Below are 25757 nucleotides of genomic sequence, written 5' to 3' on the forward strand. Positions count from 1 at the left end.
GTTGTAATAAATTGACATTGGTTTATTTGAGAACGACACCAACTAGTTACTTATACATCATATGGTATTGTGCCGGATTTATACCTACTCAATCGTCATCTGGCTTCGCTTTAATATGTCTATTCCGAAAGGCTAGTTACTTTCACGTTTTTTCTCAAGATATGACTACATGCTAACGCATGGGTCCTGTACTCCTCTGTATAGAGTTGTCTACTCTTCAGTTGACCAGTCTGTATTTACTATTGGTGTCCCACTGGACATAATCATGACGGAAACAATGCAATCACAAACTTTACGAAAATCACTATAACATAGTATCATAACGATTGCTCATGTATATTCCTTTTCAATGGCGTTTCTGGTGTTACCATGAAACATTACCCTAATGAGCAGGAATTTGGTTGTGTTTAATCTGTTGATTTTTATCAATGAAAAAATGGACTGTTTTGACTCGAATTCCAAAAAGATAAATCAATCTGGAGATTTATTTCTCAGACAAGTCAGCTTAGCAAAACTTCATATTGAGAGTTAGATGTCCATATTGGACATTGTCTTCGGTATAAAATATACATCTTAAAAAGCCGAAGTGGCGCTGTATCTAGGAGTCTGATAGCAGCTACATGTATGTTTGGCAGCTGGAGTTTAACTTATGATAGAAATTTTGTTTCAATGTACTAAAACATAATTAATGAAATATATATCTCAGTGACTTAACACACATATAGTGCCTTGAAAACAGGCCAAAACGAAAATATAGGTATCCAAATCTTTGAGAACCAGAATCTTGCCAACTTCCTCTTATTTTAAAACAGACACACCGAAAAATGGATTAGAAAGGTGACAAGACAAGAATTACATTAATGGTTTTGATTGTAGTTTGATGTGGTCTTTGGGATGTTTGCTAGTGTTAGTAAGCCCGTGTGCCATTTTCCTGCGTTCTATGAAAACTAAGGAGGAAAACATGGTAAGTGGCGAACAAGTATGAGGAAACGGTACTAACACGCAAAGGAAACGCAACCACACTTGAACATCAATAATATCTCATATGTTTTATAATTAAGCAATTCTAAATTGCATGAGTTGTATTCCATCATACTTCAAGTTCAAGTCTCCACCCTGTATTTTCTTCTCCAAAATATGAAGTACATGCACACATAATTTGAAATAAACCACACATTTCAAACATATTGACTGGAAATGTCCTATTTTATTTTCAGTCTTTAATACTGAATACAGAAGAAGTGAAAGCGACCAGTTTGACGTCAGAGTACAGGAGGCTCTACACGGATAATTGACGTCAGAGTACAGGAGGCTCTACACAGAGAATTGACGTCAGAGTACAGGAGGCTCTACACGGAGAATTGACGTCAGAGTACAGGAGGCTCTACACGGAGAATTGACGTCACAGTACAGGAGGCTCTACACGGAGAATTGAGATTGTTAAAGTCATCGATTCATTATATTACAGTCATCGATTCATTATATTACAGCTTTTCACATGATACATGTATATTTGTACACGGTTAATTGTGACTCTATGTACTGTTTTTTTTTTTTTGGTGACGCCAGCATGTAGACAAGACTCATTTTGTTGAGCTCCCGTATTTCCAAGTATATTCTGAGCGATGAATAATAAGAAATTGAAGTTTATTGTAACTGTGTTTTCGAGCGAACTTTGTGATTCCCAAATTGAGAAATACCGCCCTAGTGATTACCTACTCACCAGTGAACCATTTTTATGACTTACTCTACCTGTATTCTGCTTGTGTCTTGTACATCACAATGTCCATTTCTAATGCTGATAACCAAAGCAAAAGAGCTAGGCTTTCTTTCTGGGGATCTTAGCAAATTATATGGTTTACTTTATTCCATTTCCTCTGATGAATCGCAAATCAGACAAGCAGTTACTCTGATACTAAACAGAAAGATCTTCAAAAAATGCCATTCCTGGTACGTTTTCTTCAGAAATTACATTTTATGATCAGAGTTTGAGATGAAATGGAGCAATACTCACGGCGTAATTGCTTTAAAATAACTGGTATTTCCGAAGAAAAGATGAAGATACTGATAAACTTATTGTCAACAACCTCATACTTACAAAGATGTCAAAATCACAGCTGATGATATTTCTAGATCCCACAGTTGGAAAACACTATCCTAATCGGGGACCACGTGCTATAAAAGTAAAATCTACAGAAAGAGGACCAAAGTTTACGGAAAGAAGAGAAACTTAAAATATTACAAAGAAAACTGGCTCAATCTATGTCAATGAAGCCTTGACCTCTGCACGTGCACAACTGCTGGACCTATGATGGGCGAATACACACCAAAAGTAGTGATCCACGACGGAGCAAACTCCATATAAACACCATCGATGATCAAAGAATGCTTCCATGGGGATGACTATGTCATTGACAAAGATTCATTCCATGCGTTGACTCCCGTCCCAAACAAAAGATGATCCATTGGACTACATGCATTTTCATCTGTATACGTCTTCGAGGCTTTTGGAACCTTGACTTTCATTTTCAGTATTTAAATCAAAAGTATTCCATTGTAAAGTATGCTATAATATTCATATTAGCATTATCATCGTCCCATTACTTTCAAATTGAAAGTTTGGATGGTACTAGTATATTTGGATGTAACAAGTATTTTGTATCAAGTATCAGCAACATCCAAAACCTTGTCTGTACATGTATTTACTTTAGCCTCATTTGCATTTATTTTAGATACATTTGTAGTTTCCCTATGTTCTGATTGGGAACAATGCATTACACTACAGTTTACTTCTTTTTTCATTTTTTACTTTTTCTTGTTTATTCTTTTACAATGCCAATCAATTCTAATGTCTCTAATTCCTGTCATATGGCGGCCGACATGTAAGTTTAACTCTGTCGAACAATATCGTGCCGCTATTGGTATTTTCTACATACAATGTCATAGTGTGGTGATAAGGTCTGCAATAAAAGTCCCAAGATGGAATACTTTCTGTTTTATTCACTGTTCTAAAACAAAACTGCAACATTTTGACATCTTGTACTTTTGAAATAATATTCCTGCACAACTTTTTACGTTTTCGATTCTTTTGAAACAAACCCGGGTCCCTCCTGATGTAAAATCTCTAGATATCGTGCACCTTAATATTAGAAGTATAAGAAATAAGATTGATTCCGTTCTGTATTAAGTTCAAGATTTTGACATTCTGTTTTAGTAAAACCCACTGGAATATTGTTTCAAATGTAATTATTGAAAGTTTTAAAAAATATTTTTAGAAAAAATCGCAATTCTTATGGTGGAGCTGTAATGATTTTTGTTTCAAACTGTCTCAGAGCTAGGCGATTTAGAACTTCCTGACACCGAAATCATTTGGGTAGAAATGGCGTTACTTGTGATATACTTCTATATTGCATCTACCGTCCACCCAATTTCAAATTTTAAAAAAACCCAGTGATATCTCAGAATTTTGTAATACTCCGTGACCTTAACATTGACTTTCTAAAACCCAATACCACGCACGAGATACACACAATCATGACCAGCTACAGTCTAACAAATATTAAACAACAACCCACAAGGATCAGCAAAAACACAAGCACACTTATACATCCGAGAATTATTAGTGAAAACATACATGTACATGATTCTAGCATCTTTAACTGTTAATAGTACAATCATTGACCATAGAGCTACCTACGTTTACATTGATTATAACTCAGATGCGAATACAGCATACAAATGTAAAGTATGGAATTACAAAGAGGCCGATTCAGAACTTTTAAACAAACTCATTCAACAATGCGACTGATAACACATAATTGAAAATACTGAAAACATGGGGGGAGTAGATATGTTCCACTAAACTTCACAGAAAAAAATTAATGTATTCCAAAACATACTGTAACTGTAGGACCTTATGAGTGAAAAAATCTCGAGCGAGACGTTAAACAATAAACAACCAACCAACCTGTGATTGGCAAACCATATGGATGGATTCTCTTCTTTAAAAAGAAACTATGCGCATTCGCAACTGATTAAGAAAAAACCACAAATAACAAAAGGAATCTGATTGGGTACTACAGTCTTTCGGAAAATAAGGAACAAGGTTAACAATATGAAGAAAAAAAAATTGCAATTTCTAATTATCATGATAATATTGATTCTCATCTAAAGAATACTAACATGAATAATAACAAACTATACTGGAAATTAATTAAAGATGTTTTCAACACTAAATCAACAAGTAAAATACCACCCTTTCAATATACTGACCATTATGGTAACAATAAGTTTGCCTTTTCGGACTTCGAAGAAATTGAACTCCTAAACAATTACTTTTCATCCATTGCCAGTTTAGATGATAGCAATCAAGAACTACCAAACATAGAGAGAAAAAAAGAATGGTTTCTTTCCAGACATAATCATACAAGAAACAAAAAGAGTACATACAATGCTTAATATCATTTCTGCAATTCCTGTAAATACGGATATAGGTCCAGATTACATCAGTCACAAAATGTTAAAGGACACCATTTCAAAACCACTCTGCAATTTATTCAATAAATCACTTTCATTAAAAACCTTTCCAAACGGTTGGAATTAGCATTTTATTCCAATATTTAAGAAAGATGACCCATTCCTTCCAATTACAGACCAGTGCCTTTGTTGAGTTGTGGAATCATGTATGTACAACTAGCAGCACCGACACAACCTTTTTAAAAATATCAGTTTTACCAGGTCATTCTGCAGTGTATCAACTTTTAGAAACACATCACTCTATTATAGAAAGTGCTGATAATGGTAGTTACTACCGTATGGTCTTTTGTGATTTACCTAAAGCATTTGAAAGGGTCTGATTGATTGATTGTATATTGTTTAACGTCCCTTTCGAAAATCTTTCATTCATATGGAGACGTCACCATTACCGGTGAAGGGCTACAAAATTTAGGACTATGCTCGGCGCTTAATGCCATTGAGCAGGGAGGGATCTTTATCGTGCCACACCTGCTTTGACACGGGGCCTAGGTTTTTACGGCCACACTGAGGACCCATTCTAATCCGGATCCCCACAGAACAATTAACAGGGTCTGACATGGGGCTCACGGTGGGTGTGACCGGTCAACAGGGGATGCTTACTCCTCCTAGGCACCTGTTCCCACCTCTGGTGTGTCCAGGGGTCCGTGTTTACCCAACTATCTATTTTGTATTGCTTGTAGGAGTTTTGAGATTGATCACTGTTCGTTATCTTCACCTTGCATAAGAGTCTAATCCACAATTTTCAAATTTATGGAATCAATGGATCAAGGTTCGACAGTTATTTAAGTAACAGAACACAAAAAGGTAATATATCGGAATTTATTTTCTTCCGTGGGAAATATAAGTTAAAGTTGGTGTTCCTCAAGATTCTCTTCTCGGACCACTCGTATTTTTGTTGTATGTAAATGACGTAGCTGATAAGATGATATCTATATGTAGATTATAATTATGCTGATGATGATTCGTTACAACAGTGCTCTGATAATATCCGTCTTATTGAGCAAAATCTAAATCATGATCTGAGAATTTTAATTAGATAAAAGGTCAAAGATTCAACCCTCACAAAACTAATGCTGTACTTTTTTTTATCTAAAAAATGTACAACAATTTCTTAATCATTTTTTGATAAATAGCCATTAGAATATGTTACACAATACAAACACTACAGGTTTTTGTTTTCTTCGATATTAGAGTGGTCTGAAAGCATTGTAATCAACGCTTACAAAAACTTGGATTACCTTTTTAAAAACTAAGATTTTCTGTGTCAAGGGATATCCTAAATGCATCTCAGATGTATAATTCATTGATCAGACGACAACTTGAACATGCTGTTCAAGTATAGTTTGGGTGCAAAGATGCAGGCGTGGAAACGTTCAATTATTTGCAGCTAAGATAGTTACTGGTCTTACATTAATTACTTCGATAAATTCGTTTTACCTAGAAACCTGGGAACCGAAGAAATTGGTGCTAAGCTTGTAACAATGTATAAAATGTACAATAATTTTACAGAATATTGCATCTGATTTTAGAAGAAATTTCTAGACATTCCACTCGAAATTCTTTAAATTCTTCATTACCAAAACTAAGGTTGGAATTATTTGGCAAACCTTTTATTCTTGATACTGGCAGAAATTGGGATACTCTTAGTATCCAAACAAAGGAAGCAGCTTCTATCAAAACTTTTTAAAAATTAAAAATGTCTGCTAAACAATGTTGTAAAACCACCAAAATACTTTTCATATGGGAAAATATTTTTCAATGCAGTTCACGCAAGGTTGAGGCATGATTGTATTTTAAACTCCTATTTATTTTGTTGTAAACTAATTGACAATCTAAATTGTTCATGTGGACTATTAGAATATGCTTACCAACTACATGTAATTTTGTGTAAAAAAAAATATACTACAGCAACACACTGTTTAATAAACAAAGTACTATCATTCAATGAAATATACATGATATATGTGCGTCTAGTGGATTTCTTTCTGATGTACAAAATTTAGAACCTTTCAAATCTTCAATTCAATCTTTTCTACATAACATAAATATGGTCGTTTTTCTGAAGAAGAAAAGAAGAACTTTTTGACCATAATTTAACAACGATAAGTTGCCTATACACTCTGTAAACACAAATAGGCCTAATACAGTGTACTCTGTATTTCTTTGTATCCATTATAGATTGCTCATAATGTATGGCAATTCTATAGATTGTTGTAATGGGAGAGGGCTATCTTAGTGTTTGAACTTGTGCCTAATCGTTTTAATGTTTTTTGTCAATAAAATACATGCACATGTTTAATTCAGTTCACATTTTATCTGCAGGTGGGTTATACTTTTCTATATTAAGTTTATGCATCTTTTCATCAAGAGCTTCTTTGAGGAATTCACTTTTGTTTTATGTTATATGTCAAAAAGCGTACATTTCCCATGAGAGTTCAATGACAAATTGATTGGGGAATATTCTTAAAACACGGGATTATTGAAAAATATGTTTGTGTAACACGGTATTTTCTACTGTAAAACCAGGGTGTTTAATATCTAGTTTTCCTTCGATGAAAACTTTTTGGGGCACATTAAGTATCGGATACATTAAATGAAAGACAGAGTGAGGAGATTGACAAAATGTGTTTTTTTTTCTTTCGTGTTTTATACTCTGATGTCAGCTATATCTGACAATTTGTTAAAAATACTAGCTATCAAAACAAAGTTATTTTACCAATGTGATCGACTTAGAAATCATAAGCCCGTGTTATATCATTCTTATTCACTATTTGACAATGTTGATATCCCCCCTTTTCCCCCGCTGCAACAATTGTACGAATTGTGTAAAATTAAAATGTTTTAGTTTGGCAGAATGTGATAGTCTTTCGCAGGAATAAAAATAAAATCATTTGCTTTTCTAATTGAAAACGCCCGGAGGAATGCGAGTTTTCAACTAGACACTAAAAACGTAATGTATCACTATTGATCTTTTCCCCCCACCCCCAATATTTTGACTTTTGTCTTACACTTGAAAAATCGTAATACTAGATTAACATTTTTTCCGTTTTTGAAATGAAAGGTGAAGATAACGAACAGTGATCAATCTCGTAACTCCTATAAGCAATACAAAATAGAGAATTGGACAAACACAGACCCCTGGATAAACCAGAGGTGTGATCAGGTGCCTAGAAGGAGTAAACATTCCCTGTCGACCGGTCACACCCGCCGTGAGCCCTGTATCTTGATCAGGTAAACGGAGTTATCCGTAGTCAAAATCAGTGTGCCAAGAGCGGCCTAACAATCGGCATGAAACACGTCAGATAGCATTTGATCCAATGATAGGTTGTATTGGCAAATTAGATCGTTATTATTATAACGACCATAGAATTTGCAAAATGCTGACTTTAAACGAGCCGTTGGAAACCCTGCACCATGTTGTAAGATATAATGGCTTTCAATTTATGATACCATACAAAATAAACCCCACTAATTATCTAAACAGGTATTAAAGAAATGCATAACAGGAAAACAATAGTTCGCAAGAATTTTAATTCATACTCAATTGCAACACGGAAATTTCCTCTTGTTTTCTGAAATTACAAAGTAGAAGAAAAGATTTATGAGACAAACCGTATTTAACAGTTGATTTTAAACTCTGATCATTGAATAAGAAACAACCGAAAATATAGAAATACTTGAATCTTTGTGAATTTATCGTCCCAAGATTTTTTTATATTGTTTAACTGAAGTTCTATAAATATTCATTTATGTATTTGGTTTGCATTACGCCAAAATCAAGAACATTTCCTTACTTCTGTAACATACCGACGCTAGGCTCTATAACTATATACTTCTGACGCCGACCTACCCAGTGGATGTTCCTTTCATACCGTGACACACGGCCTTCATTGTCTGTTCATTTACGTCCCATTAAAAAAAAGACCTATGAATGGGGATATACGGCATTAGTGAGGGTTCTTTACCGTGCCAATGTCTATGGTGATTAAGGATCCCTCCATTTCAAAGATTATATCCGAGAGACCCGTAATTTTTACTTCTAATGTCAGGATGTTCAGTCTTAAGTTTAAACTGCGTCGGGATCGAGAATCAGACCTTGGCCTTCCGGTTACATACCGACCAGTTGAAACACGAACTCAATCAATAACTATCGCATTCGATCTATGAAGAAAGTATGTTCGTTACCCAGATTATCCCACTCATACAATGAACAATGGAGGTATTTTTGGTAATACTATACTTTATAGACTTCTAATTAAAGTGTCAAACCCGCCTGATACATGACCTCTGTCAAGGATTTCTTTTACAGGAAGTAAAACATAATGGGTTATTTACTTTCAAAGTTAAATTCCCGTAATCGTAAAAGCGCACGGATGTTAAATCTAATCGTGCAACATGCAAGACAATAAGCAAATTCCTTTGTTATCGTGCTTAGTAAATATTCCATAGACTTCTGACCCTCGCGCAGGAAAATCCAACACCTGCAAAACATTTCATGCAGCAACAACACGCACAGAAAGCTTAATCAATGGCAGAGAAGGTTGACATTTTTAAGATTAATTTTTTTTAATGAGAAACATTTGTGTATAATTCTACAGTTATAATTATCAGTTAAGACGTTTTGCACGCAAATTATCTATAATTTTTAACACTTCAGCAATATAATTCGTAAACATTTTCCTGCTTGATTTTTTTTTTTATTGTTAAGTGATATAAAATATAATGATATAAGTATGATACTCTATACCTACATTATATGAAAATAGAAAATATGTACACATATCTATCTGCTCTTCAATAGTATATAAATCCTGATGACATGCCTGATTTGATAAATTTCGAGGCAGTAACATGAACACATGAAGTACTCATACGCAACACAAAACACGAGCGGAAGTTATTAATACCCAGAATTCCCAACACCTGCCACTATGCTCTTTCTGCGAGACCACTGACCAGACAAACTGCGTTTTCTTTTCTCGCTCTTTGGGTCCGGCATAAAAGGGATGTATTTCCAACCTCGCCACTGTTTAATTTTTTTCGGTAATGGTATTTCATATATCGTCCTTCCTTCCTCATAATTCATTGAGGTAGTGTTGGAACTTTCATCCTCTTCATCGCATTGCCAGGCGGCTATTCCCCTTTCTTCCAAAGTGCCTATGAAGAGAGAAAATGGATCAAACCTGGTTCAGTAACAAGCTCTAGCAAGTTATGAGATGAAATATCCTTACGTAATTATCTGCCCTGTTTGCACTAATAAAATAGAATTCAATGCACTTTGGTATTCAATTGATCCACAAATTATACTACAAATTGGGAATGTTATGTATAACGTTATATTTACATTTCCAATGTTTTTGCTTTTGATATCTTTACAAATTCTAATGAGAGCCATTTTATCATGAATGAGGTATCGTTGTGAACAATGCGCGTATGAATATTGATAAATATAGTACGTGTATATGTAATTCAACGTCTGGGCATTCCAACAGAAATGGAGGTAGAATGAAAGGTGAAGATAACAAACAGTGTTCAATTTCACAACTCCAATAAGGAATAGATAATAGAGAGTTGGACAAACATGGGCCCCTGGACACACCAGAGGTGGGATCAGGTGCCTAGGAGGAGTAAGCATCCCCTGCCGACCGGTCACACCCTCCGTAAGCCCTATATCTTGATTATGTAAACGGAGTTATCCGTTGTCAAAATCAGTGTGCCAAGAATGGCCTAACAATCGGTATGAAACATGTCAAACAACATTTGACCCAATGATAGGTTGTAGTGGCAAACTAGATCATTATAACGACCATAGAATTTGCGAAATACTGATTTTAATGTAAATAATAAAAAGTAAGTTTCATTTTTGAAATACATCAGGATATGAACTGCAACGCTTCATGCCGGCATACTTTTCATGAAGCGCGTTCATGAAAAATATGCCGGCTTTAAGCTTTGCAGTTCAAATCCTCGTGTATTTTCAAAAATGAACTTTACTTTCTTAAGTACATGCAGTGACTTTCATATCAAATTATGTTAGATATTGTGATTTTGCTTTTACCTGGGACTGTGTTATCCAGAAAGCATGATAATATGCCACAAACAAAATTGGAATTTCCAAAAAGACCCTTTAAACTGAAGTCTGCATCCTGGTTACCTGAAATTTTCAAATACAGTTGTAGTGAAGTTTGATATAAAACTATAATAATAAATCATGTAAAGTTATAATGAAATTTTTTTACTAGAGGTCCATGCCTAACAAGAAATCACAATATTCTTGAAATATACAAAAATATTTTAGTTAAGACGTTTATAAATCGTTCTTTGGAAATCAGTCACACATCGCAGAAATATTTTCATGTATTCCAACAGGTCAAGAAAACAAAATAGTCAAACTATTCAAATCACTGAGTCAATTATTCGGGGGGGGGGGGGGGGGGGGGGGGCTGGGACTTGTATCATGTGTGCACTGTAGGGACCCGACTTGTATAGTATAGTCAAGCATTTTCTATTCTAAATCATACACTCTCTTCAATTTTCACAACATACAATTAGAGAATTCTATATATCAATTTCTTATATTGTAAAACTTTGATGTTCAAGCTTAAATTTACTGAGACAAATCTTGTTTGATTAAACTCGATTTTATTGCAAATAAAGATTTTGCCTTCACTTTACTATCTCTTGTTTACAATGTTACATTCTCTATCAACAGAAACGTATCATAGTTCAGAATTTTACTAGTACTATCCTTATGTTCATAGATCAGTCCATATTGAACTTCATTAATTGATTGTAAGAGTATAGGGCCAAGTATAGTATACATTTAAGTAGTTCCGGCCTTTAGAAAAAAAAACAATGCGCACTATTAAAGAAATTCTTACACCAAACTGTAGATTCATACATGTACCACAATAAAGCTAAGAAGGGCAATCAAAGGAGTTTACAGACACGTTCAAAAACGGTTCTTTTCAGAGCCACCAACATTTTTCAGAAAGAATCTAATTTGGTTGTTGATCTTATAAATTTTGCGAAAGAAAAAGTTTTACGAAGAATTTTAAAATGCTCGAAAATTTTCTTCTCATGAATCACAGGTTACAGTCAGTTTATGCTTATCTTTACAACAACAAGAGTACCTGAACGGGTACATACTACGCCCATAACAAGCTTATGTAGGGTGTTTTTCTTCAGTCATTAGTTGTAGAACGGTACTTGAATAGCCATCGTGAAGCTGTAACATACTTTCTTTTGCATCGTATGAATATAAGCCTTTGCTTTAAAACTGTGAGATTAAGTGAAGAAACCATATAACAACAATAGTTCCGCATTCGACCTCTCTTGCAGGAGTTATGCATTTAAAATTTCATGTTATATGAAGGTACAAGATTTTTCCGTCTAACTCCTTCCACAGTTGTTAAGGATGAACATCTTATTTTGAATATTGTTTGCACATATATTGAAGATATGGACGTAGGAAGGATTTTTTAGATTTTGAGAGAATTTCAAGTTGTTGAACTTGGTCAGTTTTGATGAAATATTACATAGAGAGTACATAATTTTTGTCCGTCTAACTTCCATAGTTTCTAAATGAGGAACGTCTTATTTTAAACATGCAGTGTTTGTAGGGATATTAAAATGTGGACCTTGGAAGGATTTTGCTCATCTTAAATTTTTGGGTACTAATATCATGTGATGTATCTGTATGAATGAAATATTCTCCAATGAGAAGCAAAACATCAATCAAAGCTATCAACAAGATGACCGATTATTAAACATATGACTTGACAAACTTGATCAAATCACTCACATATACATGTGTTAATTCAAATATTTCAAAACAAACTGTCTTTCATGCTAACTGTCAGATTCGTATTAGAAAACATAATTTTTTTATTAGTTCAGTTGAGACGTTCTTCATTCTTTAAAATTTAGGGTTATCATCTTTTCTCTACGATCTCAACATAAAATTATAGTCTTACCTGTGTCTATTTCGTCACCATACTTCTTTATCCAGGCTGGTATAAGAAGGCCAATCAAAATAGAAGTTCCAATGATAGCTAAATTTCTTGATGACGTCAAAGAAATGGGTCTAAGGTTGGAAAGAGTTACTCCAATAAACATTCCTATCATGGTGATCAAAGACCCGCCTAATACGGGATATGGAATGGATATAAAAACTGCGGACAGCTTGCCAAAAAGTCCGAAGATGACGTACATCACTCCACACGTCACGAAGACGTTGATACTGGCAACCTGTAAAATAAAAACGTAATTTTATTTGAATGACCTTTCAGTTCTTGTTAGTTTTCTGTTGGAGAACATGATCAAGAATTAACGCTGTTTGATGTTTAAAGCATAAATATACGGTTGTTAAAAATCACAGACACTTGTTTCTGTCACCATCAAAAATTATATACCGGTCGAGGTAGCTCAGTGGTAGAGCGTTCGGGATGCCGTGAGTTCAAGCCCCTCTTGTGCCATGGCCGCGTCAAACCTAAGATGTTAACATAGGTAGTGATTGCTCCTTCGTCAAACGCTCGGCATTTAGAAGTGAGAATCACGGGTCTTTCGAAGATAACCTTATAAATTGGGGTTCCATGTTGCAGCAGGTTTTGGCACGATACAGAACCCCTCACTGCTACGGCCCCGGGCGCTAAGCATAGGTCTAAATTTGTGGTACTTTGCCTACAGCTGGTGATGTCTCAATATAAGTGAAAAATTCTCGACGGGGCGTAAAATAAACAATCAATTAATTGATTAGTCAAAAAGTATAGATAGTACACATGACAAACACGTGTCGATGTCTACATGTACTGAAAGTACTGAACAGCGCTAAGCGTGTAAATTCCGGCGATCACATGAAATGTCGCCTTGGCCTAATTTTTTTTTTACAATCACTTTTGAATGTGCAGCCCATCATAACTTTCATAAAAATAGAAATTGATACTAGGTCATATACGTTTAAGCAAACACGGGATTTTCTTTTGAGACTGCTTTCTGTAAGGTTGGGTCTTGTCGGTTCTTCAGGTATATATCGGCCAGCTACATGTACATGAATAACGGCAGTGGTTGTAATATTTAATTGGCATTCAACCCTGTAAGACGTCGGGCTGGACTGATCCCGTATTTGATATCTCATGCAGGCAGGTGGACTTATTCATAGGTAGCCGGTATCCGGAAACGCAAAAACGAAAGTAGAAATCAAACTCGTGACAAAAATGCTATGCTTAGCGCTTTGATTAAAAATCACCGCCTCAAAATTTGTCATAAATTTCGTTTCCGTAGCCATCCATATGGGAAAGTGTATACAAAATTTAAAGTTCGACTACACGCATTATTGTTGTTTGGAACTAGAGCATGACCAAAACTGTCGACTTAGAGTAGATTTTTAGAAAAAAGATCCATGCCAAATGCACTGAATGAAATTGATTGTCCTTTTATTAGGGAACATGTACAGAATAACACAGTCATCACATGCTGATTAAATGGAATTTCTATATTCTATGTATCTATCAGAAAGCTAGCCACATTGGATGCAGGTTTGGTTTTACCAAAATACACGTTTGTTCTAACTCTCCATTTTTGATTTTCAAGACGACATATAACAGGGCCGAGTACTGCAAAAGTATAGTAAAGGTGGTATGTTGAGTTATCACAAACATACAATATAATGTAAATATGGGTACCCCGTGTGTATTTATACATATTGGTGATAACAAAGCACAAGTGCATGTTCTATCAATCCTACATGAATCACATGGTCAATGTGTCGGTAAAGACCTTCTGTGATGCAAAGTTGCGGCTAACAGAATAGTCCAAACCCGATTTTGACAGCAATGCATACAGTTATTCTTGAACGAACGTGCCTTTGTTATTCCTATGGCGCCTATATTTCCGCCGTATGTTGTCGTGGCTTGTGTTGCTCCGACAGCCCCCGACAGAATTGTCCCAAACCCCTCTATCATTATGCCTCTGTTTACTGCATGTTGCGGAGGGGGTGGCACGTGACTCATAGATGCGCATGCGTAGTAATCTCCAATAGAATCCAGAATTGACAAAAATGTTGCAATTAAAAAGCCCAAGAAAACAGGTGTTGAATATAAAACAGGACCGTGCAAACCTGAAATCACAAAATAGTAGTTAGTTTGTACGTAAATTACAGGTCCAGGTTATGCCTTTTTGCCGTCGTGATACAGAGTAAATCCGAATATTCGCAATTTGTACATTGTCATGCCCCGCCATGAATATGAAACAAATGCACATGTACACGCACCTGGATAAGGAAAGAAAAACCAGTTAGCTGCTGAGATTCCATCAAGACGGGCGTCCGATCGAGCTTTGTAACTTTTATCTGTTTTGTCATCAGTTAAAAGTCCAGCTTCTGTTACAATCCAACTCACTATCCACCCAACCACTATAGAGATAAGAATCTGAAATGAAGAGTTCAACTACTACTGTCAAAATGATATATGAATGAGGTCAATAGTTACGCACATTTTCAACTTAGTAGCGTAGTAGGTCCACCACCATCATCGTTTACAGCCACCACCATCATCGTGTACAGCACCGTCGTAAAATGGCTGAAATATTGCTAAAGCGGCGTAAAACATCAATCAATCAATTGTTTACGGCTAGAATGCAATAACGTTAACACCTTGAATGTTTCGGTACGAATGCTATTATTTTATGAAAAGTTGGCCGACCACTTTCCTAGAACTTAGGATTATTTTATTACTATATATAATTAATAGTTATAATATGTATACGGTGTGACCGTTGGACCGAGCGAAACATGATATGGTCATTGATGCGTCCCAAGTGATAATCATAATTCTGTTAAGTACGGTAAATTATAATTCATTTAGAAATGTATATTATTGATGAAATCCTCCGCGAACATGTCAGACATTTCTGCTCAAATAGCACACGAGAAAAGGTTTTTGACTCTGAGAAATAAATATTATGATTAAATCTGAATTTTGTTTTCAAATTAGAAGAGGACAATCGATTCTGTTTTCGAATATTCGAAGATTATTCGCACGATGCTATTACCAAATTAATATTTCACTGGTTTGTTTGGATACCACAAAAGACCCGAATCTTTGTTTACATAACACAGATTCAAGGCTAAAATATTGCTATTTCGGCTGTCATCATTAAAGAAGTTATATTTTTAATGTCTAACATCAAAAAAAAAATAATTTTTTTTTCAAAATTCGGGAACCAGTCCCTTTAATGAAAAACTCGCAAAACCCCCACACCAAAACGAGGCACTTTTAGTGGCACCATGTTTGAAACTTACAGCAAATACTTGATGAACAGGATACCTGACAACTCGACAACCGGCCTTTGGCGTCCACACCGGGAGAGGCATATTGTACTTAGCCAGGTAGAAGGCCAACACAAAGCCAATGATGGTAACACTGAAATACAATATTCAAATATCTGCACTACTGTATTCACGACCAAGACCGCTACTGTGTTAATGTATAAATAATGCTTAAAAAATTAACTACGAATATAAAACATGTTACTGATTTCATTAAAAAATAATCAGTGTAACAGGGTTGAGATATAATGAATAAGATTCACATACAGAAACGCTATTCCCCAGTTCGGCACACAAAAGTCAAGAATCGGGTCCGCCACTGTAAGTCCCAAAAGCAAAATGGTTGGAACGACAGTTACTGGGCCGATGAAACGCAGCAGGACTCCTATCAGTCCGGTGGCCCCCATCAGCATGTGCACCACCCCGACCAACATCAAACAGCCCTGTAACTATTATACATCACTAATATACAACATATGATTGAAAATTTTCGAGCTTAATGATTGGACTTGATCGAACAAACTACAAGAAAGACAACCTTATTTTCATCTCCACGTGCCTTCGCAGTGAATATAAGATTTGATTTTTCCAAATTCGGGCTAAAAGTAAATTGTGAATTTCCAAATTGACAAGAAAGACAACCTTATTTTCACCTCCACGTGCCTTCGCAGTGAATATAAGATTTGATTTTTTCCAAATTCGGGTTACAAGTAAATTGTGAATTTCCAAATTGATATGATTGGTTATAATGGTCGTCCAATTAAAACTCGAATCACTTTTGAGTAGTTCTGCAAGCTAATATGGACGACCAAGTTTCGTAGGCTCTGTTAGCCGGTTTCGATGTTTTAAATTATTTATCATATAATAACACGATTCCTGACATTTTATCAGTCAATACGATGATTTATCTAACCTCGAAGTACAATATTTACTTCGCCATCCTGGCTAGACGAATATTGCACTTTTCTGGTAGCTATGTATTGACCTCGAAATAGTTGTGTATTGTTCACTTACTTCTATAGGAAAATATGCGATGTAAACATTGATTAATCATATATAGTCTTAATCAACCATACAGATAAGCAGAAAATTGACGAGATTCACCTAACAATTTCGATGAAATGACCCAATGGAAATCCAAAATGTTTGATTCAAAAGTTAAGATTGAAAATCAAGACACTATTTTTAAACAAGATCAAAGAAACACATTTCCTTACCTCTCGCATGTTTTTAGAAATAAGACTTCGCATTTCTGACTCTTCATTAAAACTAATCGCAGTTGATGTGTTGGTGGAGTTCATACCTAAATGGATAATGTCCAAAACTTGTAATTAAAATCAAACAATTTCAAGTTTCTGGCTTCTTAGAAAACTTCTATAATTTGCTAACACGCTAAAGGAGAGACAATTTGAACTTTTGTAATAAATTAAAGTCAACCATTGGTTTTTATTTCAAAGTGTACAAAAACGATTTTTATTAACATGCATGGTTGTGTTCATTTTGAAAACTTGGTACTTATAATACGGTTTCAGAGGATTTGAGAGAATGATACTCCTTTCTTCATCGATTACTGCGTTGATTAATGTTAATAAGATTAACAAACATTCATATGCAGTTTTTCGAATTTCCAAATTATAAGAAACATCTTGCATATGAATAATATATTGAATACCGTGAAATGGTGTTTTCAGTTTGCACTTGTTCGGGTCAACTTCCAGTAAAGTGAGGAGTGGAATTATATAACCACCGTAGGCCCCTTGATAAAGAGGTAATCTATGAAAGAATAACAACGGTGATAAAAGAAAATCGAAATAGTCCTTCTGATTGGTTACTGTGTTCGAAATAGTCCTTCTGATTGGTTACTGTGTTCGAAATGGCATTTCACCTCCCTTGCCAGACATCATAGAACTATCGTAAACCTTAATTCAAACGTCTGCATCAATCCTACCGGGAAGCAGTCAGGCGCGCCAGTGATTGTATTAACTACCGGGAACCAGTCAGGCGTGCCAGTGATTGTATCAAAACAGTTGCAAACGTAAGTGATTAATCACATAACATGTATATTTCTTTTTGCAATATTATATGAACTGTACGTATGACTGCATTTTTCTATTTTTCTCTTGCAAACATTTGTAAATTGTGTAGGTAACTGGTACCATTTATATATCAAATTCCTGTGAAGAAGTTGATATAATGCTGATCCCAATCAAATTCCTGTGACGAAGTTGATAATATAATACTGATCCCAATCAAATTCCTGTGAAGTTGATAATATAATACTGATCCCAATCAAATTCATGTGAAGAAGTTGATAATATAATACCTGACCCCGATCACATTCATTAAAATCGTGCAGACACCATTCATAAAGAGGGAGGAACTCAAGATGTATGCCACGAACTCTTCATCATCTTCTGCGCAGATCACTTTTGATGCTATCAAAACAATCGCCAGAGTACCCGAGATGGACATCAAAAGTTGCTGAAAAATCAATTCAAATGAAGCCTTATATGTATTGTTAATGAAATAACATTTAAGTTGATAAACAAGTGAAGATAACGAACAGTGATCAATCTCATAAATACTACAAAAAATACAACGTGTAGAGAACAAACAAGGATCCCTGGATATACCAGAGGTGGAATCAGGTGTCTAAGACGAGTAAACATCCCTTGTTGACCTGTCACAACCGCCATGAGACCTATATCATTAATTATGAAAATCAAACAAACAATGCTTATATTTGGACTTCCATTGTTCTCTGGCCTTTCAGACTTTTAGCTATTATCACTAGCGATCCCTCATTTTCTACAGATTCTGTCTTTATTATCGGCCGCAGCTATTTTTGATTGTGTTTGAAAGTTCGAAATGGAGAAATCGGTAGACTAGTTTCTTATCAATAACATGTTCTGAATAAAAGGTTTTAAAAGTTCGTAATTGCTGTTATTAATTAATACACATCATATCTTATTATTATTAATCAGATATACTGTAGTTATAAATCTACGTATATAAAACTATGAAATTATTATAAATTATAAACTTCGATTTTACAAAACCTCAACAAAAACTTCTCGGAATGGCGGTTTATAAGATATAAAAACAACTCGTTATGAGTTTCCAGTTATTAATCAAATAAAATTAATTTATTAAAAAAAGGTGAAGTTATATATTTTGGCTATTTCTAAAACCACACGTAAGTGCTATTACGTCAATGATACATATGTAATACCAATGCTTGCGTATAAAGTAAATATCTGAATTGTTTCTTCTGTTTTCCTTTTTTGAAAGAAAGATGTCATAATACAATTCATGTATGTTTCCTTGGAAATGATTCTAGTGGCCGATTTGCTTCAATATTATTTTGTACTGTATAAGTAAACCGTATACGAGGGCATGGAGGGCATTTCGAAGTGTTTTCCTTTCGTATGTAACAGGCCTCACGCCCTGATAGTTTCCTTTTATCAAAAGAATAACTTTGTCCTAGTTTTATGTGAACCTCATAATGTGGATGATCATTATAGATACCGTACCGGACCGTTCCTAGCTCGCTAATGTACACGTACTTATAACATCATAGAGATTTGAAATGATACACTCTGCACTTTAACTTTCTTTGAAGTTTACAATACGTTTGTCATAATATCATGGAAAATACAGCAAAAGCTATAAAATTGTAAACTTAAGATAGATCTTGTAAGGAGCATAATCCATCAATAAATTCATTAGAAAACAAAATCCATCTTTACTCATTTTGTAGTTGTACACAATTCAAGTAACATTGATAGAAATCAGCTAAAAAGGATAACTTTAGATTAAAAAAAACCTTAAAGCTGACATGAATTCATTGATGAATTTATCCACCATATTCGTTTCTTGCTTTACTCTACCCATATACACATGCACCACAAATGTGACTGTTATACCTAAGTGATTTCTAGGTCTAAGTAGACCCGACTGGTGCATATCTCCGATAGTAATATATGTACTCTAAAAGTTTTGGAAGATTTTGACAAAATTTTTTCTTGTTTACTTGTATATGCAAGTCCTCAGTACCCCTTGCATGTTGTAAGAGGACATTAAATGGGGCGGTCCTTCGTAGAGACCGTAAAAACCAAGGTCCCGTGTCACAGCAGGTGTCGCACGATAGAGATCCCTCCCTGCGCAAAGGCAGTAAGCGCCGAGCATAGGCCTTAGACCATGTTTAGCAAAATTCGGCCTAACATCCAAAGTGAATAATTTTTTGTTAGAAATATTCTCTAACATTTTCTTTTCCTATAATGTACTGGTTTTTATATGTAGAGTTCGTGAAAGAACACTATTTTAAGGTTTACATTACTAGTATAAATCCTATAATTGCGCTACTTTTTAAGATTGCGTCATACAATGTAGCTATATATTATTAGAAGTGGTAACGTATTGTAAAGCATGATTATGCAATGACTGTCTTAATACATATAATAAGATCTTTTCATTTTGATCTTCGTAATTCTGTTGGTTTCGTGTAAATAAAATACTTTCTATAACATTGAACGTCCGATTTGTCGGACAGCAGATGCAGATTCGTTTGTTTACCATTAAAATTCTATAGCTTTTAAAATTCCTGCACAAACTTGTAATAAAAACACCACATAGGGGTGTATTCTGCATGAAAATGATATAGACTCCAAATAAGTACATTGTTTAAATTTTTCAAAGCAACATATTAATAAAATATCCACAACTCTCACAAAAATCAATAATTCCGGATTGCTCTCGATTTAGATATTCATCAACAGCACACCTTTCGATCCGAATAACCTCTCGTGCAAAATTTATTTGTAGTAATAGATTTTGATAGGATACAGTCACTTTCTGGATCGAGGGTTGTGTTTTATATGAATTATATGACTAAATTTGAAAAAGTGGAGATTTCTGCAGAAAACCAGACCGATACCGGTTTTGTCTTATATAGAATTCCACAAGCTGACGTTTTGGCGGGGAAATCTTGGCATGTCGTGATGGTATAAAGATTATATTATCAAATGATAACAATTTTATTTCAATTCATTCTACTTTATTTTTAACACACCACAGGACCGATATAGCTAAACTTGGTCTTAGTCCTTTTGCAGCCCTTCACCGGCAGTGTTGACGTCTTCATATTGGGTGAAAAACTCGAGAGCGGGATGTTAAACAATATACAATCAATCATCAATATGTAGTAAACGCGAAGAATAATGATTGAATGAAATACACAAGGGACATTATATATATATATATATATATATATATATATATATATATATCACTTCATGCAAAATACAGATGCATTTACATAAGTTATGCACATGACATGATCGCCAAGGAAACGCATCAAATGCGGACAGCTGTTTACCTGAAGTTACTGTAACAGACTGGAGATGTGCAAAAAAGTTATGATTCTCTTTATTCTGAAAAATTCCCCAAAACATGATTATGACAAACTTTATTTACATTTCTACAACAAACACGTTGTATCTCCATTATACAAAATGGTATACATCTCGCCCTTCTGTGTTCAATCAGGGGAGATAACAGAGTATTTCCCTGTATTGCGTGTGAATACCTATACTTTATAATTTACTGGTCGGGGGCTTTAGTGGTTTATAGAAATCAGAAATATGATAATATATCATATATACATCTGTTTGGATATACATGTATTACATGTACGATTCAAAATAAACAGTTCATTTACACACAAATATAAAGGAAAGATAACCGAAAAATCTGTAAAAGCTCTTTAGATTTTATGTCTCTTCTGGCATCACATGATTATTTATAATCTTTTTATTAGTACTTAAAAAAGAGCAGTAAACTGAATTGCTATCATCATTCCTATTCATAAGTTTCAGCGATTGTGGAAACTTACGAGGGTAACATCCGTGCTTAGTATAAGGGGGGGGGGAATAGATTAAATTTATAGTTCTCAAACTTGTAAATTACTGAAAGTCGGTCAAATTTCAGGAAACTTGAACAATTTATTCTTGATATGGAGATATGACGTGTAAACATAAGTTCCGTACCGTATCGAGATGGAAGTAAATACTAGTGAATAGCAAGATGAAATAAATAGACCAAGGTAAAGTAAAATCATATTAACAAATGTCATCGAGTTGATGACATACTTTTTAAAGTATATAATTATACTTCAAAGGTCATGAAAATACTTTTTTGTGCACAAAATAAACTGCATTTTATCTGTAGGTAAGAGTCCAAATAAACGTATACACATCATGCACTAAAGTTCATCCGAGGTGTAAAATCTCGAATGCGTAGACCAAATATTGTATCAAATTGATCGATGTTGTTGGTTGAAAGTCTTTCCTGTAAGAAACATATTTTGTTATGTGTTCTAGTCCTCTGTCGCTTGGTTCCACTAAATTCCAATTGGAGTCTCTTTATGGCATTTGCTGTATGATGTTAAATATGTTAGGATGGCTAAGGTGAACTTTCCTTTTTAGCTCACCTGAGCCGAAGGCTGAGCTTTTCTGATTGAAATTTGTCCGTTGTCTGTCAGTGTCATCGTCGTCGGTGTCATCGTGAACTTTTCACTTTTTCATCTTTTTCTCCAGAACCATTCAACCAAACTTGGCACAAAGCATCCTTGGGTGAAGGGGATTCAAAGATTGTTGACAATGGGTCATGGACCCTTCAAAGGGGAGATAATCACAAAAATAGGGTGGGGTCATTTAAAAGTCCTCTCAAGAACCACTGGGCCAGAAAGGCTGAAATTTACAAGAAAGCTTTCTGATATAGTGGAGATTCAACTTTGTTAAAAAAATGACCCCCGGGGTATGTTGGGGCCCCAATAGGGAATCAAAGTTATACAAGCAAATATACAAGGGAAAATCTTTAAATATCTTCTTCTCAAGAACCACTGGGGCCATAGGAGTGGGTATTTACCTGAAAGGTTCCTGATATAGAGTAGATTCAAATTTGTTCAGACCATAGCCCCCGAGGGTAGGGTGAGGCCACATTAGGGGATCAAAGTTTCTTCTCCAGAACCACTGGGCCAATTTCAATCAAACTTGATACAAATCATCCTTAGGTGAAGGGGATTCAAGTTTGTTGAAATGAAGGGTCATGCCCCTTCAAAGGGTAGATGATCACAAAAATAGATTGGGTTATTTAAAAGAACCACTGGACCAGAAAAGCTGTTTACATGAAAGCTTCCTAACAAATTGAAGATTTAATTTTGTAAAAATCATTACCCCTTGGGGTTGGGTGGGGCCGCAATAGGGGATCAAAGTTTTACATGCGAATGTATAGGGAAGCAAATTTGGCATAAATCATCCTTAGATGAAATTTGTTAATATGAAAGGTTATACCCGTCTACAAGGGCATATGATAATTATTGAATTTTTAGTCAAGTTTAATTAAGATCTGCATCTTTTAAATATTGAAGGGTGTGAAACCAGGCACTGGAATATTTTTGTTTCTCATTGTTGTGCTTTATTAAGAAGAAAGGAGCAGAATTATTTCGTAAACGTTTGTTTATATTTCATAAAACACAGAGTCAACAAAAGTGAGTTTACTGTCCGTATGAAAATCTCAATGTTACTCCTTCTTATAAAGTTAGTGGAAATGGACAAAAAAAAAACACCCGAAGACCAAGGAACTTCATTTTCAGCTTCAACTATGCAATAGTGCTATTTTTACATTTCTAAGAAGGCGATAAAACTGAAACAACGATCTTGATTCATTCCATAAAATGAATGAGAGTCGTGTATGTATATACGGTGAAATTTTTTTTAATGTGACAGATTACGAAGTTTTTCTCCGAACCTTTGAATCAAAATTAATATTTTTTCCAGCTCATTTCTGTCCATCAAAATCCATTATAAATATGACTCTTTTATGGGAATTGCAGTTAGTGTAAAAATATTAATTCTCTGTACTATGTATAGGGAGTAAATTCCCATTTACGCTGGTGCAGATTGACAAGTAAAATGCAAATTTCACTACAGCCGTAATGTGTCTTAATGTGTGAATTAGCATTTACACATAAATGAATGCATTGACATGAAAAATATATACATGAGATGAATATATATAGCATGTGCAATTCAAATCCTGTAGATTATAATAATAAACAAGAGGCCCATGGGCCACATCGCTCACCTGAGTCACTTTAGCCCATATCTGAAGACTTTCCATATATATTTGCATGTAAAACCTTAGTCCCTATTATGGCCCAAACTACCCTTTGCAAACTTGAATCTACACTATGTCAGAAAGCTTTCATGTAAATGTCAACTTCTTTGGCCCAATGGTTCTTGAGAAGAAGATTTTTAAAGCTTTTTCCTATATTTGTATGTAAAACTTTGACCCCCCCCCCACTTGTGGCCCCATCCTACCCCCCGGGGGCCATGATTTGAACAATCTTGAATCTTCACTATGTCAGAAAGTTTTCTTGTAAATATCAGCTTTTCTGACTCAGTGGTTATTGAGAAAAAGATTTTAACTATATATTTGTATGTAAAACTTTGATCCCCCTTGTGGCCTCATCCTACCCCCAGGGGCCATGATTTGAACAAACTTGAATCTGCACTATGTCAAAAAGTTTTCATGTAAAAATCAGCTTTTCTGGCTCAGTGGTTCTTGAGAAGAAGATTTTTCCTATATATTTGTATGTAAAACTTTGATCCCCTATTGTGGCCCCCATCGAACTCCCGGAGCCCATGATTTGAACAAACTTGAATCTGCATTATGTCAGGAAGCTTTCATGTAAATCTCAGCTTTTCTGGCTTAGTGGTTCTTGAGAAGAAGATTTTTAAAGTTTTTCCCTATATATTTGTATGTAAAACTTTGATCCCCCCTTGTGGCCCCATCCAACCCCCGGGGGCCATGATTTGAACAAACTTGAATCTGCATTATGTCAGAAAGCTTTCATGTAAATCTCAGCTTTTCTGGCTTAGTGGTTCTTGAGAAGAAGATTTTTAAAGTTTTTCCCTATATATTTGTGTGCAAAACTTTCATCCCTCCTTGGGGCCCCATCCTATCCCCGGGGGCCATGATTTGAAAAAACTTGAATCTGCACTATGTCAGAAAGTTTTCATGTAAAAATCAGCTTTTCTGACTCAGTGGTTCTTGAGAAGAAGATTTTTAAAGATTTTTCCTATATATTTGTATGTAAAACTTTGATCCCCTATTGTGGCCCCATCCAACCCCCGGGGCCCATGATTTGAACTAACTTAAATCTGCATTATGTCAGGAAGCTTTCATGTAAATCTCAGCTTTTCTGGCTTAGTGGTTCTTGAGAAGAAGATTTTTAAAGTTTTTCCCTATATATTTGTGTGTAAAACTTTGATCCACCCCTTGGGGCCCCATATTATCCCCGGGGGCCATGATTTGAACAAACTTGAATCTGCACTATGTCAGACAGTTTTCATGTAAAAATCAGCTTTTCTGGCTCAGTGGTTCTTGAGAAGAAGATTTTTAAAGATTTTTCCTATATATTTGTATGTAAAACTTTGATCCCCTATTGTCGCCCCATCCAACCCCAGGGGCCCATGATTTGAACAAACTTGAATCTACATTATGTCAGGAAGCTTTCATGTAAATTTCAGCTTTTCTGGCCCAGTGGTTCTTGAGAAGAAGATTTTTAAATGACCCCACCCTATTTTTGCATTTTTGTGATTATCTCCCCTTTGAAAGGGACATGGCCCTTCATTTGAACAAACTTGAAAGCCCTTCACCCAAGGATGCTTTTGGCCAAGTTAGGTTGAAATTGGCCCAGTGGTTCTGGAGAAGAAGTCGAAAATGTGAAAAGTTTACGGACAGACAGACAGACGGACGCCGGACAAAATGCGATCAGAATAGCTCACTTGAACCTTCGGTTCAGGTGAGCTAAAAAAAATTACCACGACAA

At 35.2% G+C, this 25757-nt stretch overlaps 2 protein-coding genes across 3 annotated transcripts in view; one reads left to right on the top strand and one right to left on the bottom strand.

Annotated features, from left to right (window-relative positions):
• The window catches only part of LOC125660078 (synaptic vesicular amine transporter-like), a 37425-nt gene extending 36060 nt beyond the window's left edge, over positions 1 to 1365 (top strand). The window contains exons 16-18 of the mRNA XM_048891922.2: positions 877 to 964; positions 1218 to 1241; positions 1309 to 1365. Of these exons, the coding sequence (XP_048747879.2) occupies positions 877 to 964; positions 1218 to 1241; positions 1309 to 1365 (169 nt within the window). The remainder of the gene's footprint in view (positions 1 to 876; positions 965 to 1217; positions 1242 to 1308) is intronic.
• Positions 1366 to 8047: 6682 nt separating this feature from the next.
• LOC125660409 (solute carrier family 23 member 1-like) overlaps positions 8048 to 25757 on the bottom strand; it is a 33433-nt gene continuing 15723 nt past the window's right edge. The window contains exons 3-13 of one of the 2 annotated variants that reach the window (XM_056149505.1): positions 18186 to 18343; positions 17535 to 17635; positions 17080 to 17165; positions 16130 to 16311; positions 15836 to 15956; positions 14807 to 14963; positions 14400 to 14653; positions 12513 to 12786; positions 10595 to 10690; positions 9493 to 9693; positions 8048 to 8108 (exon numbers count right to left, since the gene is read on the bottom strand). In XM_056149505.1, coding sequence (XP_056005480.1) covers positions 8077 to 8108; positions 9493 to 9693; positions 10595 to 10690; positions 12513 to 12786; positions 14400 to 14653; positions 14807 to 14963; positions 15836 to 15956; positions 16130 to 16311; positions 17080 to 17165; positions 17535 to 17635; positions 18186 to 18343 — 1662 coding nt within the window. In that variant the 3' untranslated portion in view covers positions 8048 to 8076. Of the gene's footprint in view, positions 8109 to 9211; positions 9694 to 10594; positions 10691 to 12512; positions 12787 to 14399; positions 14654 to 14806; positions 14964 to 15835; positions 15957 to 16129; positions 16312 to 17079; positions 17166 to 17534; positions 17636 to 18185; positions 18344 to 25757 lie in introns of those variants that run through there. The other variant, XM_048892226.2, reaches the window with a different exon arrangement.

The sequence above is a fragment of the Ostrea edulis genome, chromosome 9, assembly GCF_947568905.1.
Source record: "Ostrea edulis chromosome 9, xbOstEdul1.1, whole genome shotgun sequence".
NCBI classification, from domain to species: domain Eukaryota; kingdom Metazoa; phylum Mollusca; class Bivalvia; order Ostreida; family Ostreidae; genus Ostrea; species Ostrea edulis.